This window comes from Psittacula echo (genome assembly GCF_963264785.1).
Source record: "Psittacula echo genome assembly, chromosome: Z".
Classification (NCBI taxonomy): domain Eukaryota; kingdom Metazoa; phylum Chordata; class Aves; order Psittaciformes; family Psittacidae; genus Psittacula; species Psittacula echo.
In genome coordinates this window covers 22891457-22905759 of record NC_137742.1, presented here as the reverse complement: position 1 = coordinate 22905759, position 14303 = coordinate 22891457, and the positions used below count along the sequence as shown (strand labels likewise).

The following is a 14303-nucleotide window of genomic DNA, read 5'->3' as shown; positions in this document are numbered from 1 at the left end:
ATGGGTATTGACCTGAAGGTACTAGCTAGTACAAAATAAATGAGTAAAGTGGAAAAAAAAAATAAAAACCAACCCCCCTCCAGCACAAACCAGCTTTATTTAATTACATTTGGAAACGTGTGATAATATCAACACAGTCTTGCTTCGTTATATACTTTGATGCTAAGTCAAAATAGGCCACAGTTTTGGAACTACTGCTTCTACTTTTTCAACATGCCATACAATTTTGTAGTGATACATTGTAAGTTACAATTTTGTGATGTTTTATGAGATCTGCTTAGTCAGACACCAGTCTTCTCCCAAGTTCATACTGTGGATAAAAAGTAAGCACAGTGATTTTGGGATTCAGTTCTTAATATAAAACCACAGGGCTGGTGCTGACGGTAGAAAAACTAAGCAAAGGTAACCAGCAACAGAGGTAAATTCTGTGATATTCAAGATTGGTCTGCCCAGTTAAGACTAAAATATTACTTTCCTTATTGAGACTAAACCTCTTCCAAGCATTATCAAACACACACACACAAGGCATGTGAATGTTTAAATAATATTTCTTAGCTGTCTTGATATGTCCTGGACTGATGTATGAAAATCTATAAAGTGACTGGATGAGACAATCTGCTGCAAAGGAGATCAGTCAAAAATGGATTCCAATTTTCAAGGATTATTTTGATCTGTTTGTTAGTCTTGAGTAGCAAAGTCAGATATCTGTTCCTCCCATTTTAGATGTATATCACTAAAGCCTTCAAACTCCACTACAGGGGAATTTTTGTTGATTTTTTTTTTTTTTCCTTTTTTAAACTACATGCAAGTCAATAGCACATTTTAGCAATATTTCTACTTGGTAATTATCAAGTGTTCCTTCAGGCATTTAGAGGAAAAATCAATACATTATTTTACCTGTCACACCAGTAGATAATGTAGAACAGCAAAGCTTGCAAAAACACTCATTTTCATAATCATTGCTATTCTCTGTAGAAGGCTTCCACCTACTCAAAGGCAACAGAAACATTTCACCTACCTTGAGTGCTAAAAGGCTCTTGTTAATTTCTGCACCTTCCAGTCGAGTCTGCCTATCTGCACTGGAAGTATCTGCTCCTCTTTCATTGCCAGCCAAATCAATCAGAGAAAATTTACCATGCAATTTGCCTTTCCTTCTGAGAATAATCTGAAACACTGCATGGCTTCGAGATGAGTGTGCATTTGCAGATGTCTGGCCAGACGTCCTTTAAACAAAAGGAGAGAAAGGAAGAACATACAAACAGGTGAAGGACCATACATGTTAAACACAATAACCTCAGAACATTATTTTTTTCACAGCAGAGACCTGTATTTGCTTACACGTGTTGACAGCATGTCTAACATTGTAGACACTAGAAGTACAACCCTACACAGCACAATTATACTCCTGTTTCATCTCTTCAGCTATAAAGGGAAGATTAGCTTTACCTCCCTTTTAAAAGCAATAGTCAGATCTTCAAAGATTTCAGATTATCAGAGTTTACATGTAGGAAGCCATTGGCACTTTTATCTGATCAGGCAGCTGTCTTTGTATCTGGCTGATTTTAAAAACAATGAGGCTGAGTTCTTAAAAAAATACAAAAAATTTTACACTTAGCCTCTGTCACTACATATCAAGGCCTTTAAGAGGTGATGAATCTGGCAGTATTCCAGATTACAAATCACATGAATTTAAGTCAGTGAGATGTTTACATAACGCATACAATTCACCTACTGCAGAAAAATCAGTTATTTCTCTCTAGGAGACAGAGAAACTCTAAACATTTATTTAAAAGATAGGCAGGTTCCTAAATTGTAGCCAACATCATCAAAACACCCATATTAAAAAGCCATCACTACAAAGAGACCCCAAAAAATATTCGTATTCTGAATCTTTAATGTATAATGAAAAACTGCTGTAAGTTATGGGAGATACCTGCAGCTGTTGCCTATATCAATAAGCTTAAGAACATCTTCAACACACTTAACTTCCCGTTCCTGTAATCCCACCACCTGGACTTGCTGTTTACCATCTTCTAACACTCTTAATTTTGTCTTCCTGTTCAACAAGTCAAAAACCTTAGGAAGTGGAGGAAAACAGAACAGTTAAAGAGGAGCTTTAAAAGACACTTCTGTTTCAAATCCTGAATCAAAAATATGCAGAGCGTTCCATGGAAAACATGACTGCAAGGGAAGTATAAAGAATTATGTAAAATACAATTTTTAGTACAAATAGGGGAAAAAAAACTTTTATGTGACAAGCTCAAAATCTTGTTTGTGAAAGAGAAATTCCCCTTCCTTAGAGAAAGATCAGGTACTCACCTTACCACTGTAGATCTCAAAAAACGTTGCATATACTTGGAGTTCTAACTTCTTATTGTTTGGTTTCTTTAGCATGAGAAAGACATCTCGAGCTGTCAATACATTTCCAGAATAGAAAGAAATCTCATTATGTATTTTTGGTAAGTGAAGACTCAATGTATAATAGTCTATTTTACAGCATCTGTCATATTTTGCAAGTATAACAGATATGGTCAGTCAACCAAGCCCAAAACATTACAGTTTAAACTGCCACATTATATCAGAAGATCCAAAAGACTCTAAAGTTATAAAATTAACTACTCATCTATTATTACATTTTTTAATGATCTACATATACACATTTACTTTACTGTGTAAAACCTACATGCCTAGGAACTACTTATGATGTTACCAAAGCTCCACTGTAACGCAAAATATCACAGAATGATAGAATGGTTTGGGTTGGAAAGGACCTTAAGTTCATCTAGTTTCAATCCCCCTACCATGGGCAAGGACACCTCACACTAGACCATGTCACCCAAGGCGCTATCCAGCCTGGCCTTGAACACTCTCAGGGATGGAGCATTTACCATTTCTTTGGGCAACCTGTTCCAATGCCTCACCACCCTCACAGTAGAGAGCTTCTTCCTTGTATCTAACCTGAACTGCCTCTGTTTAGGTTTTAACACATTGCCCCTTGTCCTATGGCTACAGTCCCTGATGAAGAGTCCCTTTTCAAGCATCCTCAGAGGCCCCCTTTAGATACTGGAAGGCTGCTATGAGGTCTCCACGCAGCCTTCTCTTCTCCAGGCTGAACAGCCCCAACTCTTTCAGCCTGTCTTCATACAGGAGGTGATCCAGCCCCCTGATCGTCCTCGTGGCCTCCTCTAGACTTGCTCCAACAGCTCCATGTCCTTCTTATGCTGAAGACACCAGAACCATACATAGTGCTCCAAGTGGGGTCTCACGAAAACAGAGCAGAGGGGCATATGTAGGCATACATAGAGGGGCTTTTTAGACTTTGATATTTGTACTTCAGGGAGTAGAAAAAACAAGCCAATAAGGTTTCACCTGCAAGCGCATATATGCCTTTAGAACAATCCTGGTTCTTTCCTGAAAAGTCACCACCCATAGTCTAAATAAAAGAAAAGATTAATCAATAAGTAAAATGACAGAACTGTAACTTACATATTTGTTACTTATTAGAACTTAGCTAAGTGTACCATACATAAAAAGAAATGTCTTGCTTACATGTAGAAGAAAATACTTACATGGGTTTTTCCACTGCCTGTCTGCCCATATGCAAAACAAGTTGCCATTCCCCTTTCAAATATGGTCTCCACTAACGGTCGAGCTGTAAACCTTAAATACAAAAATCAATAGTACTTAAGAAACTGAATTACTTTGAGGTGCCATTGCTATAAATTTATAAATTACAAAGGCCAGAAGAGACAAAATTGGTCCTCTACTTTAAGGGGACAAAGGACATTTCTACATTAACTCCTGAACTAAAGAGACTACCAGCCCCAAGGCATAAAAATATCCCAGACAACCAGAGAAAACTACAAGGTCTCACACGTTTATTTTCCAACAATATTATCCTCCTTTAAATCCTAAGAAAAAAAAAAATTCCTCATTTGAGTACCACAGCATAGCTCACTACATAGAGTTTGGAGCTTCCTAAAGAAGACAGAATTAAAAGACAAAGTAGGACAGTGAAGCAGATAAATACTTAGGTTTTTCCAATACTAAAATTCTGCTATAATTTTGCGGCTGTTTTTTTAATTCCCGAACACATTTTTTTAAAGCCTTGTGTGCATTATTCTGTGCCAGCTGAGGAAATGAAACAGAAAAAAAAAGGAGAAAATGGAGATCCAAATACCTTGGGGCTGAAAATGGATGTATGTCTTTGTTGTAGTTCTTTTAAATTAGAAAGATTGAATATTTTCAGCAAGATAACTTAGCTCCATGCACCTGTATGTTACATCAGCCAGATTGCTTCCAGTAGCCAAGCTAGCTCAGGCATCTCAGGAACACAATATAACCTCTCTCACTTTCTTTGCACTCCTTCTGTACCCTCTCCTGATTTGTTTCCATATCTTAATTATCTTATATTCAATCTACAAGCTCTTTGAGGATGGAGCTGTCCTTTTCTCCCAAGTTTCCTGAAGATTAAAAGCCATAACTCAGGTTCCTCAGGTGCTGCACACACACTAATTAGTAAAATAAGCCTAAGGCAAATGGAGAGCTCAAGAAGTTGTTCATGAGGAGGCAGGCAATATATACTACAGCCTGGAGACCAGGCAGGCTTGGAGAACAAATGAGAGGTGGACTGAGGTTAATGGAGGTGGAGATGAAATTGCAGGTTAATAACTCAGGATATAGTTAAACAAAAGTAAACAGGTAAAGGAATAAAGGTAGCAATATACATATCTGACAACATAGAGAACAGGGGTAAATGCCCAAGGGCTAAGCCCACAGTTATTGACATGAAGTCACTCGAGAAAAGAAGATACACAAAAAAACAAGAAGTATATACACATACCTGTAAACCATTTCATTAGGAGACGTTTCATCAAAGGTATAATCAAAACGGAAAGTTTGGTTTTCTAGGTACCGTGTTAAATCCACCTTTTGTTTTGGTTCATGTACCATCACAACATCTTTACTAGGAATTGTTATAACATCAAGGTCTTTCATTAAAGTTTCTATAAAATAAGTGAAATATTTAACTAGCAACACATTTTTTCCTTTTTTCATTGTGTACACTCTTACAACATCTCAGATAATGCAGCTCCTCCAAGTAACAACACTGTAATCTGTTAAGTAAGAGATTTCATTTTGGAAGACTAGTCATCCTATCCTACCAATTGCTTGAAATTAGACAGGTTGTACAAAGCTGGTAAGAAAATAATCATTAATTTTATCGTTATCATTGTAGCTTGTTATGTATTCTATAACAACGCTTTCCAAGGATTTCACCTGTTTTCTCTCAGAGCTTCTATGCTGTTTTACAGATTACTGACATATCCTTAAGTTTTTATAGATTCTCTACTGGACAAACTGGACACTTATTTTCCTTAAATCCTTAATATTACCATCACATGTTCATAGCCTTCCAAAAGAATTTTGCTTTCATTTTATACCGACTTTTTTGTGTATTCCTCCTGTAACCTAAAGTACACACCTTAAATACAGAATTTCTCCAAAGCAAAATACTTTCTAAAGATTATCATGTAAGCAGAAAAAGCTGAAAATGCTAAAAAAATTCTTCCTATCACTGGAAATGATCAAAAGCCATCTAGATGCGATTTCAACAGTGAGGTCCCAGGTTATAATTACTACACAGCACTACAATTTACTGGTAATTGTTGTATGAGATAAAAAAAACCAGCAAAACAGAGAACCCAGTGATCCATGATATGCACAAAAATAAAGATCCTTTGTGTGTACATTCAGGATCACTCATGTGTCCTACTTACATTTCTACGTAAAATTTCTTAAAGCATGCAGTTCAGGAATTTGATGTGGCTGTATGCAATCAGATAGAAATCTTTTCACTGGCTAACAAGCTGATCAAACAGTACAATGGTTACCATTGCATAATACTATACATCAACAGAAATATGCATTCAATCACTATATAATAATTTTTTCAACTGCTCTGCAATAAAATAAGATGCAATTATTCTGCAGTAATCACAAAGAAGAAATAAGGAACAGGGATAAGAGATGTAAGATGGTAAATTCTTTGCAGCAAAAGCCTTTTAGTTTAGGCAGTCAAAAGCTGTTTTTTCTTAAAGAGTTGCTCAGAATAAGACATTTATGTGCTCCCAGCTACTTGTTACATTCCTTGCTGATGAAAATTTGGAATACTGTCTCTGAAACCCATCATACGTTTCTCAATTATATGTCACTGAAATAAAATCTCAATGTCAAAAGAAATTGAAAATAAGTTTAATTTAATTTAAAAAAATTAAATATCAAAACATTTTTTATTTAAATTATATAACTTAAATGCTAATGTGAACACCTACTTCCTGCAAAGTCAATCCACAGAAGGATTAGTACAGAGGACTCTAAAGATCCTGGTGATAATTTTGTGTTTACAAGACTGACAAAACAAACTTATTTTTTTTTTTAACTCTTCAGGGAGTTAAACTCTAATATCTTTGATTCTTCAGTTTTAAAACATGGCGCGAGAAATACTCTTTCCTAGGAAGTGTGCATTTTCAGAAAATTGTATCATGTGGGTAATAGATTATGTCTATAGATTATTTCACTACAGGTTATTTTTGAAAATGCAAAATAACTTTAATACCAACCTCATTTTTTCATAGACACTCATCTTCCTACAAACAATTTGAGCTATTTTTTTAAATAGCCTAAACCACTAATAGCTAAGATATGCAAATTCCACAAAATCAAATCCTACTTTGGATCCAAATTCACGCTCCATGACAACTTGCTTTCATTTACTGTAATCTCATTTTGTCCACCTTCAGCAGAAGGTGACATTTCCTTTAAATGCACATGATTTCTAAGTCAAATTTTATCCAAGAAACCTCCAATGATGAAACAGAAATTCAACTGCTATCAGACTTGTACATTGAACACAACATTAAATAGGTTGTGCACAGTATTTTCAAGCAATGAATTCCGGAGATTCTGCATTCTTTTCAGATTGGTACATGAGAAAAACAGAGGGAATAGGAAAACAGTAAAAGTAAAAATTAAGGACAAAACTAGGGTAAGCTAAAGGTCTTTTCCAACCTAGTTCATTCTATGATTCTAAGTAGCAACATGGAGGGGGGAAAACAAACCAAAAAAAAAAAGACAAAAATTAATGATATAGTGGTATCAACATGTTTTCCCTTTCCCATACAATTCTCATGTTTGCCTCTGAATATGCTCCAGATAATCTTTCACGTGTAGGTCTGACAGTACAAAAGTAAGAAAAGCATGCCATGCTGTCTCAAGGGAGTGATACTCTTTGAGTCCTTTAGCTAAACAAAATATAGAATCATTGAATCATAGAATGGTTTGGGTTAGAAGGGACTTTTTAAAGATCATCTAGTTCCAAACTCCCTGCCTTTGGCAGGGACACCTTCTATTAGACCAGGAAAGGGAAGGAAAAACATATTTCAAAGTGAAAGTCCGCTTACTTAAGCACTGGATTCAAGCAGAAGCATCTGCATTCTTAATTTCCCACTGAAAGTAAAGAACTTCATGGAAGACTGGAATTTTAACTGGAGTTGGAAACCTCAACATTTTCTTTTTTTTTTTTTATTTTATACAGGCTCCAGTCTGATGAATAAATAGTAAGAAGTTGTAATACTAACCTCATATTTAACTAGTGACTATTAGCATAATAGTTTCACCTTTGATCAGTATTCCTAGGTCTCTAACATGAATATTGCTATCAGAAGCAGCTTTTCAGAGGGGAAAAAAAAAAATAGCCAACAAAAATACCACCCCAAAACACCAGCAAAATCTTTAATGGTTTAATGGTCATACCTTTTTTATTGAGTGGTCGTTTCCGTACACAAACACATATCCTGTGCTCATCAATCTGCAAAGGAAATAATCTTTCAGTGAACTATACCCCAATTCCAGTTATAAAATAGCATTTTACTTCTATTCTTGAATTAAACAGTAATTTAAACAAAGAGAAATATTCAAGACAGTGAGTCATCTGAACATGGAAAAACCCCTTGTGTCTGCACAACAGCAAAGAACACAAAAGGGAGAACCATGCCTTAACAAAAGCCCTGCAGACAGTGGTCTAGTCCTGTAGCATCCCAGGTGCATCTTGGAATATTGCAAGCAAATCCAGACCTAACAGGGTAGATATGCTATTGACAGAAATGATCACCATCTCTGATTTCCACAGAGATCTGATAATCTTCCTTTAAGAATCCTGATCTTCTGACTTCTCTGCAAATCAAATGCCCTCATCACCTTCAAAGATCAAATATTAAACTTTATACTCAACAAGGTTTTTAAGAGAAGCTTAATGGTTCTTTGTGCATATCCCCTAGCATCCCAGGAAAATTTACAATACAGAGGCTGAGTGACTACTTAGTACATACTGGTATGATTTTATAGTAAAAGGATATTTGAATAACATAGCATAGTAATAATTTAGACTTTCAATACCTACTAATTTCTATATCATCAAATTACTGGAAAAATAAATCCATGTGATAATGGACACTAAACCATATTAAACTACTTACTTTTCATGTTTACAGACATAAGTACACATTGAAAACATGGAAAACATAGCAAAAATACAGACCGATAAGAAACTTCAATGTTATTGGGGTACTTACAGGATCTGCATTTGTCAGTGGTCTGTAATCCAAACTTGCCCTGAAATCTCTTATCATACACATAATTTCATAATTCGGGTTTGTAGCATCAACATCCTAGGGAAATAAACAATATAATTTCTAATATACTTTTTCTACTGAAACTGACAAACTTCAGTATCTTCTATATTTATTTATGAGAAAAAAACGCATTAACAGAAACCTTAGTTTTTCTCCAAAATGCCAGAAACATCCCAATATGCAAGTCTAATGCCTTTTTCCATTCTGATGCAGCTAATTTACTGATCACAAAACAATTACATGCCTTCTATTTAATGTTTTTGGTTGGCATATAATGGAAAATACTTTTTATTGGAGGACTTGGTGACAGAAGATACAGAGATGGCAGAGTTATTGAATGCCTTCTTTGTCTCAGTCTACTCTGCTGGAGGCAGTCCTGAAGAGCCCTGTACTCCTGAGACCTCAGATGAAGTCAGGTCAATGGAGCAGTTTGCCTTAGTCGACGAGGAATGGGTTAGAGACCAGTTGAGCAATCTGGACATCCATAAATCCATGGGCCCAGATGGGATGCACCCGCAGGTGCTGAGGGAACTGGCGGAAGTCATTGCTAGACCACTCTCCATCATCTTTACCAAGTCTTGGGAAACAGGAGAGGTGCCTGAGGACTGGAGGAAAGCAAATGTCACTCCAGTCTTCAAAAAGGGCAAGAAGGAGGACCCGGGTAACTGTAGACTGGTCAGCCTCACCTCCATCCCTGGGAAAGTGATGGAACACCTTATCCTTGATGCCATCTTAAAGCATGTCAAGGATAAGAGGGTTATGAGGGGCAGTCAACATGGCTTTACCAAGGGGAAGTCATGCTTGACCAACCTCATAGCCTTTTATGAGGAAATAACATTGTGGATGGATGATGGCAGAGCAGTGGACGTGGTCTACCTTGACTTCAGCAAAGCATTTGACACAGTCTCCCACAGCATCCTCATAGCTAAACTGAGGAAGTGTGGTCTGGATGATCAGGTAGTGAGGTGGACTGCGAACTGGCTGAAGGAGAGAAGCCAGAGAGTTGTAGTCTATGGGGCGGAGTCCAGTTGGAGGCCTGTATCTAGTGGAGTGCCTCAAGGGTCAGTACTGGGACCAGTATTATTTAATATATTCATCAATGATTTAGACGAGGGAATTGAGTGTACTGTCAGCAAGTTTGCTGATGACACTAAGCTGGGAGGAGTGGCTGACACGCCAGAAGGCTGTGCTGCCATCCAGCGGGACCTGGACAGGCTGGAGAGTTGGGCAGGGAGAAACTTGATGAAATATAACAAGGGAAAGTGTAGAGTCCTGCATCTGGGCAGGAACAACCCCAGGTTCCAGTATAGGTTGGGGAACGACCTGTTAGAGAGTAGTGTAGGGGAGAGGGACCTGGGGGTCTTAGTGGACAGCAGGATGACCATGAGCCAACACTGTGCCCTTGTGGCCAAGAAGGCCAATGGCATCCTGGGGTGTATTAGAAAGGGTGTGGTCAGTAGGTCGAGAGAGGTCCTCCTTCCCCTCTACTCTGCCCTGGTGAGACCGCATCTGGAATATTGTGTCCAGTTCTGGGCCCCTCAGTTCAAGAAGGACAGGGACCTGCTGGAGAGAGTCCAGCGCAGGGCAACTAAGATGATTAAGGGAGTTGAGCATCTCCCTTATGAGGAAAGGCTGAGGGAGCTGAGTCTCTATAGTTTGGAGAAGAGGAGACTGCGGGGGGACCCTATTAGTGTATATAAATATATAAAGGGGGAGTGCCATGAGGATAGAGCCAGGCTCTTCTCAATGGCAAACAATGATAGGACAAGGGGTAATAGGTACAAACTGGAACACAAGAGGTTCCACTTAAACTTGAGAAGAAACTTCTTCTCAGTGAGGGTGACAGAACACTGGAACAGGCTGCCCAGGGGGGTTGTGGAGTCTCCTTCTCTGGAGACATTCAAAACCCGCCTGGACACATTCCTATGTAACCTTATCTAGGTATTCCTGCTCTGGCAGGGAGATTGGACTAGATGATCTTTTGAGGTCCCTTCCAATCTCTAACATACTGTGATACTGTGACTCATTAACAGACTACTCAAGAAAGAGAAATGACTTCTGCCTTCAACAGATTCTTCACGCTAAAACACCTCTGAATGACTGCACAGCACCTGATAGCATACACGATCAATGCTTCTTAATCAGAAGTAAGGTAGTCCAATGGACAGATGGATACACTCCATTACACAGGTATAACACACACTGCAGAAGACAGTGACAATACCCAGCTGCTCCAAACACAGCTCTGTTGGATCCAACTTGGTTTAAGGAGCTTTATCCTATTACTGGTCGTGCACTCCTACAGTTACTTAGATGCATTGCAAAAGCTTCCAGCACTCTTAGACCCTTGCGAACGGAAGCAATTCAGAGCTACAACCGGGCTCAGAAGGCTTCCCATCCTTAAAGCTGGAGCCATCAGTACCAGAGCAAATGGATATAAAAGAGGCCTTGCATGGATCCCCTCCAAGCCTTGCTAAGCCTAAGCCTACTGTGAGCTGAGTTGGTTCTCTGAAGAACTGATCAAACGCCCTTCCTGTCACTTCTCCTTCAAACTTTTTACACCATTTCAGGACAAGCTAATGATGCAATACATAGCCAGCTCTGGTGCAAGTATCTTCTTAAGTTTTGCATGGCTCCCTCAAATTATAGAATGATTTCAAACAATAGGAAACTCCTTCTGGGTCACAGCTGGTTGTGGAAACAGCACAGACACTCTCAGAGAGCACTGCACTGGTGTTAACAAGCCAAAAGGGAGCCAGCTCATGTTCCTGTACCTGTGACACAGCTGATCCTCACCTCAGCTAAGACTATGTCCTGGAAATCAGAAGTTGACCGTACTTTCATGTTATTCAGCTTGACAACAGTGAACTAAAAACTGCTGACAGTAAATCCACAAAAAATGTATTCCCACTGAATTGTTTCCTTCTAACATTCAGAAAGGAGTACCACTTATTATGGAAAAAGCATTTGCCTAAAATTCTTCAAGCTCTGCTTAAAGGTCTTGTCCACTAGAATGTAGTACCTGGCCAATTATTGCTGCATTTCACATCAGTATACGCAAAGGAACACAAAGCACAGATACATACAGGTTACCAAGACAAACAGAGCTTCTTCATACAGAGATTTAAGACTCAGATTCAAAGGGAAGCTTGACAGGAGTGATAAAATTTTAGCTGTAATGCTAGGCTAAAGTATTTTAATGCTTGGGGATTTTTAGTGTTTGTTTCTTAGACATAAAGACACAGTAAAGTTTTGCATTTATATAAATGGATGGAAATTAGAGAACATGAATTCAACACACGAGATTTTAGGTCAACTAAGAAACATCATTAAACCCTGATGTAAATTGTCTAAATTATTTACCTGGTGGTGGTACTTCTCATGTCAGTAGCGGATTCCTAGTATCTCTTTAGAGACTAACACATACACACAGGACTGCCATCAAGATTACACTACTAGTTTTGCTAAAGCTTTTACACCACTGCAACAGAAGGTCATTTAATATTAAGAGATCTTTCTCACAGGATTATCAACTTCATTTTCTTTCACACAAGTTTTTAACAACTTGCTGCCAACCTGCTTGCATGATGAATATCTAAATTAGAAATGCATAGACTGGCTCTAAAGGGGAAAAAAAAAAGTCCTAAAAGTTAATGATCAAACTTAACCCTTAAATGAGCCTTAAATGGATCTCCTACAGAGCATCAAAGATCATAAATAACAATTTATCATCATGTTGCAACACCTCATGTACAACAACACGGATATCTAAAAGCTAGAGGTTTGATTATTTTCAATATTACATATTCCCCAAGAAATAGCTATCCATTACCAGTATTTGATCTTGAAAGAACACGCAGCAAGACAGGCAATTGTAATTTCTTCTGTAGAAAGAAAAATAGGGGTAAAACTGTCTAAAGTAATAGTTATGAGAGCATTGCAACCAAGGACCAAAAATACTTACCAAGCTTGTATGCAGGATGAAAACACTTAATTTCAATATTATGAGAGTTCATACATAAACAGTGAAAAAAAGCACTACAATTCTGCAAACTTATCTGTCATACATTTTGCATCCAAGCTAAATATACTAACCTGAGCTCTTTTTTCTCTAAGTTCCTGCTGCTGTAACCTTCTTTTTTCACGTTTCTCTTGCAATTTTTCAACCTCTTTTACACAATTAGATTTTCTACGTGCTTAAAGAAAACAATATAATTTTTAAATTTCTTCAACATTACATGAACTTAGTATTTACACTGTTACAGTTCAATTAGATTAATTTATCACTGGAATGCATTTATATCAACTATCTTTTCAAGCAACTCATATAATATATAATAATTATGGCAGTCATTATCATACCAAATTATGGCAATTTAATTTATAAAATTCATAAAATTAATTAGAAAAAAGTAATGGGAAAGGTACAGTAAGTACACAACCAAATATGTAAGGACAATGACTATCAAAAAAATAATTGGACAGTTACATGTGATTTCATGGTTTTAATTAAAACAAAGCCCAAGCAAACAGAAAAAAGAAACAAACAACACTGCCGTGGTCAAAACAAGATAAAGGAAAACCAAATTCCAAATACTAGTACAACTATGACAAAAGTGAATATTTGTTTAGCCACAGCTCTCTGAAAAAGCTCCTCGGGGAACCCAGAGACAACTGCGCTTGTAGACTGTTTGTCTTTTATTGACGACAATGTAATCCACGAGAATGTACATGTAATGCCCAGAATGAACGAATCCGTGATACACGGTTTACATACAAGGGGGTCCAAATTCCTTTTTTGCAGCTTGAACTGGAGATATATCTGAAACACTACCATTCTGTTGAGAGGAGAAAGTCTGATCGGGAAGCTGAGAAGGTCGTGCACGTGCAGAACCAGACACTGCAACGAAAAAGCATAAAGCTTACCTGGACAAGGAAGAGTAACATTTCTACCTGATTCTGAAAAGCTTTGTTATGGCAAGATAAAACAAGACCCCTTTCCAAATATTTAGAACATCTATTAATAAAGATATTTGGTGTGCAGGCTTTTTTATCCTAGTGCTATACACTAACACAAGATAATTATTAAGCACCAATGCTGCATGTGCACATTTTTAAATACTCCACTACAGGATCAGTACAACTTACTATGTGCATAGATTGAAACACGTACTTGGGAGACATTCAGTCCTGAAGTTTAAAGTGCTGGAATTTTATTTATATTGTGATTATATGAAAAAAGTTAGTAAGAAAAGCCCCACTGTTCCACATTCTCTAGAGCTCCAGATGATCCCACCCCCTTGACCTTATGATCTCTGGAGAAGCAAATTGATACAAATGAAAGCAACAAAGTACAGTTCAATCTGTGAGTGGAACTAAAAAAAAAAAAATAAAAAAAATAAAAAAAAAAAAAAATTTTGACACTGTGCTGGAAGGGATACAGATACAATCAGTACATCTAAACTTAGGCATTGATTCTATATGTGCCAAGGATGTCAGCTGCTGAAGATGCAGTGTTGTCTGCTCCCAGTGAATGCAGTGGGAGTGGTAAGCATGCAAGACACTTTGGTAGAGTATTCTTTCTCATGTTGTAGATTCATGACATCTGTA

The 14303-nt window shown here is 37.5% G+C and overlaps 1 protein-coding gene across 3 annotated transcripts in view; it reads right to left on the bottom strand.

Annotated features, from left to right (window-relative positions):
* Window positions 1-14303, bottom strand: part of KIF2A (kinesin family member 2A) — a gene marked incomplete at its 5' end in the record, with an annotated part of 57745 nt that overhangs the window by 18203 nt on the left and 25239 nt on the right. For 2 of the 3 annotated variants that reach the window (XM_080637835.1, XM_080637836.1), the window contains 10 exons: window positions 1019-1223; window positions 1934-2076; window positions 2320-2411; window positions 3370-3433; window positions 3570-3660; window positions 4844-5006; window positions 7816-7870; window positions 8634-8729; window positions 12789-12889; window positions 13471-13593. In XM_080637835.1, the coding sequence (XP_080493961.1) occupies window positions 1019-1223; window positions 1934-2076; window positions 2320-2411; window positions 3370-3433; window positions 3570-3660; window positions 4844-5006; window positions 7816-7870; window positions 8634-8729; window positions 12789-12889; window positions 13471-13593 (1133 nt within the window). The remainder of the gene's footprint in view (window positions 1-1018; window positions 1224-1933; window positions 2077-2319; window positions 2412-3369; window positions 3434-3569; window positions 3661-4843; window positions 5007-7815; window positions 7871-8633; window positions 8730-12788; window positions 12890-13470; window positions 13594-14303) is intronic. The other variant, XM_080637837.1, reaches the window with a different exon arrangement.